This window comes from Cibotium barometz, chromosome 18, assembly GCF_041138505.1.
Source record: "Cibotium barometz isolate CiBa-2024 chromosome 18, ASM4113850v1, whole genome shotgun sequence".
In the NCBI taxonomy this organism is placed as follows: domain Eukaryota; kingdom Viridiplantae; phylum Streptophyta; class Polypodiopsida; order Cyatheales; family Cibotiaceae; genus Cibotium; species Cibotium barometz.
The window spans coordinates 25900026-25904299 of NC_141063.1; the positions used below are offsets into that span (position 1 = coordinate 25900026).

Here is a 4274-nt window from a genome sequence, read left to right on the forward strand (position 1 = left end):
CATTTTTGGGTGCGATGGCAAGGAGAAGAGTTGGATTTTCCAAGGCCTCTCAAGTGCTAATAGACATAAGAAATCCTTAGAGGTTGCTAATTGCTAATCCGAACATGATTCTATGGGTGGTGATGAGACTTTGCGAGCATGTGGCTCCCCAAATGGTCACAAAGTTTGGTCAGCATCGGAGCATGTTTGGGTAGGATGGCATGGAGAATAGTGAGATTTTCCATGGCCTCTCAAGCACTAAGAGACATGAAATATCTGCACTGGGTGCTATTTGCTAATCCAGACATGCTCAGATGGTCACCAAACTTTACGAGCATGTGGGTATGGGTCCCCCCCATATGTCCACAACGTTTAATCACCATCAGAGAATGTTTGGGTACGATGGCATGGGGAATAGTCGGATTTTCCATGGCCTCTCAAGCACTAAGAGACATGAGAAATCCCCGGGGGGTGCTAATTGCTAATCCAAACATGCTCCTATGGTGACCAAACTTTGCGAGTATGTGGGGTTGGGTCCCCCCCATATGCTCCCAAAGTTTGGTCTCTATCAGAGCATGTTTGGGTGTGATGGCATGGGGAAGAGCGGGATTTTTGTTGGCGTCACAACCACTTAGGGACTTGAGAAATCCACACTAATTACTAATCCAAACATGCTCCTATGGTGACCAAACTTTATAGGCATGTGGAGGTAGGTCCCCCCCACATGATGCTTGAAAAGTTTTCTAAGATTCCTCTCCCGTAGCTTTTGAGATGTAAAGGTGTAAGAACCTTCCCTTCAGTCTCTGTAATCATCCCCTAATTTTGAATAGAAGAAAACATTCTTTTCCATTGATTTTGGCCTAGAGAGAGAAAATATTCTACAGAGAGGTAATACAAAATTGAGATATTTTTGGATACAAAATTTTTCCTAAAATCTAAGATAAATTCTCGTGAAACAGAAATTCAAAATGAATTTTTCAATGTGCATTAGGAATTAACTGGAGTTGCCCACGCTCTTATCTTCCCCTTACCTGCGATGGGCCACATCGTGCCCCTATTCCACCTGGCGCAAGCTCTGGCCTCCATGGGCTTCCGCTCCACATTCCTCACTCCGGCCCGCTACCACCCGCACCTCCACCGGACCCTCGCCAGCTCGTTATCTCCTGCGGCGGGGGATAATCTACGCCTCCTCGGAGCACGCGATGGCTTGCCCGCCGACCCCTCCTACGATCCCCCATTCTTTCCCGACGTGGCTACCTCCATCGACCTGCTGGAGGCCCACGTGGACGAGCTGCTGCAGCAGCATCCCTACACGTGTTTCATCTCAGACAACGTCAAGCCGTTGCGCAGCGTAACGGCGTCCCCCGCGTGGACTTCTGGCCCTTCTCCGCTACCGCCGTCTCCATGATCTACCATATGCCCCTGCTGGAGTCTCAAGGATTCATCCCCTACGAAAACGACGGTAATGACTCAATACCCTTCATCCGATCCGCTGTTTTGTTTTGTAATTTTGCCATGTGTAAGAGTATTCCTTAATTCCGTCGCAGGATCAGAAGACGGCAACGATACCATGATCTCGTGCATCCCCGGGCTTCCGCCCACGCGACCGTCAGAGTTCGTAGAGGGAATCCTAGTGAAAGACGCCGGTTCTCACGTACTCCACGAACTGTACCGGAAGGTTCATGAGATAGTCGACAAGGCCGAGCGAGTCCTCATCCATACTGCATTCGATTTAGAGCCAGATGCTATCAATGCTCTTCGCGCTAAGCTTCCAGTCTATCCCATCGGCCCTCTGCTCTTCTCTTCCACCTCCATCGGCGAGCAACCACGGACGGATCCATGTTTGGAATGGCTGGACACCCAAGCTCCATCCAGCGTTCTTTACATTGCCTTCGGCACCACTGGATCTTGGACTCCTTCAGAAATCAAGGAGCTGGCCAAAGGTGTGGAGGCTAGCCAGCAACCCTTCCTCTGGGTCATGCGTAGCTTGTCCGCAGATGAAACGAGAACACATGCTCTTCTCTCGCCGGAAGCTTTAAACCGAGGCTTGATCGTCCCGTGGGCACCTCAGATGCTGCCCTCCAGCACCCTTCTGTGGGCGGCTTCCTTACACACTGCGGCTGGAACTCTGTCATGGAGAGCTTGTACATGGGAGTGCCCATGATCGGGTGGCCCAAAGTCGCCGATCAAAGCACAAATATGCGCTTTGTCGCTGAGGAGTGGAAGGTTGGGATCGCGCTGGGCCGAAGTCGGTTCAGTAGAGTGGACAGGGTGGCTGTCGAGAAGGCAGTGAAAGCGTTGATGCATGGCGATGAAGGGAAGGGAGCCAGGCTGAGGGCTTCTAAGTTGAAAGAAATCCTCAGAACCGCTGCTGCAACGGCGGCACGAGACAACCTCCAAAAGTTTGCAATGGACATGACTGCTCGGGCACAGCAAAGAGCACTCAAAAGAGATCTCTGAAGGCGTCCCTCCAATATCAAGAGTAACGTGGACCGCATATAACTGTATTCTAGTGGCTTTCTTATTACGTGCCATTTATTTATAGTGGCTGTAAACAAGCTTTTTTTTAATCAATAATAATTATATACATATAATAATTTATGTATTGTAGTGGCTGTCTTATTACGTGCCATTTATTTATAGTGGCTGGCCATTTATTTATAGTGGCTGTAAACAAGCTTTTTATCAATAATAATTATATATATATATTAACTTAGAAACTGTCAAAATAACCAAGTTAGATTTACACTATTGATCTTTACAAATCGTTTTTGTCTTCATTTAGAATTTTACACAAAAAAATCCCATCTCTCTTCCTCCATCAAAAAGGAAGACTACTCCCAAGATATCTGATACCCTAGTAGGATGCTGGCCTCCATCATTGCTTCTATAGTGCATCCACGAGGGGATTGTTTTTACCACATTCCCCCTTTCTTAGACTAAATCTTAACATTGGGTCTAGTTCCCATATGGTTTTCTAAAAAGGCAACAAAAGTATGATCATCCTGCTTTACTTTACGGTACCACCTCTTGGTCCAAATTTAGAGGGTCTCTTCTTCCCTTCCCAACACCTCACTTGCAGCATACAAATCAGCATTAAGAACTTACTCCTAGTAAGTTTGAAGCTTCACCAAACCATGGGTAGGACTTAGATGATATTCCTGTGCAGATTCTGTATTAGCACATCCAACTTAGTGCATCTTATCTTATTCACATTGCATACAGACTAGCACATACATACACACTTATGCATCAAGTCCGACTCTTGCAAGACAATACATACAACCTTCATAAAAACAATGGCATTCCTGTTAGACCAAATTTCCCAAAGAATACAAGCTCTAATGATATTAAAAAGCAAACCAGTATGTGCATTCACTAAATGACCATTTACCCAAAATCCAATCCCCCCAGAATGTTTGAATACCCAAGCTAATCTCTATCCATTAAGACAACTTGGACCAAGTTCCTTTGATCGATGGGCAGTCCAAAAACACATGTTTACTATCTTCAAGTGATGACCTGCACTTGGGGCAAATACCACTAGAGATATTTCTCTTTTGAAGTTTTGAGCCGATAGCCATTGCCCACATACATACCTTCCACATAAAGACTTGAAATTTCTTAGGAATCTGGCTATCCCAAAGGAGTTTCCACCTCCTTTTCCAACTAGAGGGACCCCAATTGACTTTCCAAATTTTATTGCAATACGTCACATTCGCATCCCCTTTTCTCATTAGTGAGTAATAATAGTTCTCTGGTTTTACCATCCTTTAGCTTGATACCATTAAGCCAAGCCCAATCTTTAATCCAGACTGAAACATCAGTAGCAGTAGAGCACAGCTCTCTTTGAGTCAAATCTAGTATCTGGGCTATCAAATCACTCTCCCTTCTTCCAGATAAATGATATTCCAAAATTATACGGTCCACATCCTTCCACCCTACCACATCCCAATCCCAACAGTCATCCAAGTACCTAAGGCCTTTATTATTGAGTTTCTTTGCAGCAGATACGTCAAGTAAAGCCAAAGGGGGGTTAAATTTATGTATCCACCAAATACCCAAACTAAACATAGAGTTGCCAATCACTCTGCCACCCCCATCCCAAGTGATGAGACCTAAGCAGTCTTTCCAACTTTTGCATAACATTTTCCAAACTACTAAACTGGTAACCTTAAGAATAGAAAATGAGAAGAGTTTATCCTTCCAATTTAAGTCCACCCATTTATCTTTAGCCATCACATCAGAGAGCTCAACTAGTTTCCTCATCATTAGTGCCCAAGTAGTGTTCTGAG

General features: G+C 45.3%; 1 protein-coding gene across 1 annotated transcript; it reads left to right on the top strand.

Moving 5' to 3' along the window:
• The first annotated feature begins 1322 nt into the window (after positions 1 to 1322).
• Positions 1323 to 2143, top strand: LOC147629122 (UDP-glycosyltransferase 86A2-like). The gene is made up of 2 exons (XM_086812862.1): positions 1323 to 1441; positions 1527 to 2143. The coding sequence occupies exons 1-2, from the start codon at positions 1384 to 1386 to the stop codon at positions 2141 to 2143; spliced, it is 675 nt and encodes a 224-aa protein (XP_086668988.1). The 5' UTR covers positions 1323 to 1383.
• Positions 2144 to 4274: the final 2131 nt, after the last annotated feature.

Coding starts and splice junctions, on each gene's coding strand:
- LOC147629122 (XM_086812862.1), top strand. CDS start 1,384: ATGATCTACCATATGCCCCTGCTGGAGTCTCAAGGATTCATCCCCTAC. Junction 1,442..1,526: donor CATCCCCTACGAAAACGACG/GTAATGACTCAA, acceptor ATTCCGTCGCAG/GATCAGAAGACGGCAACGAT.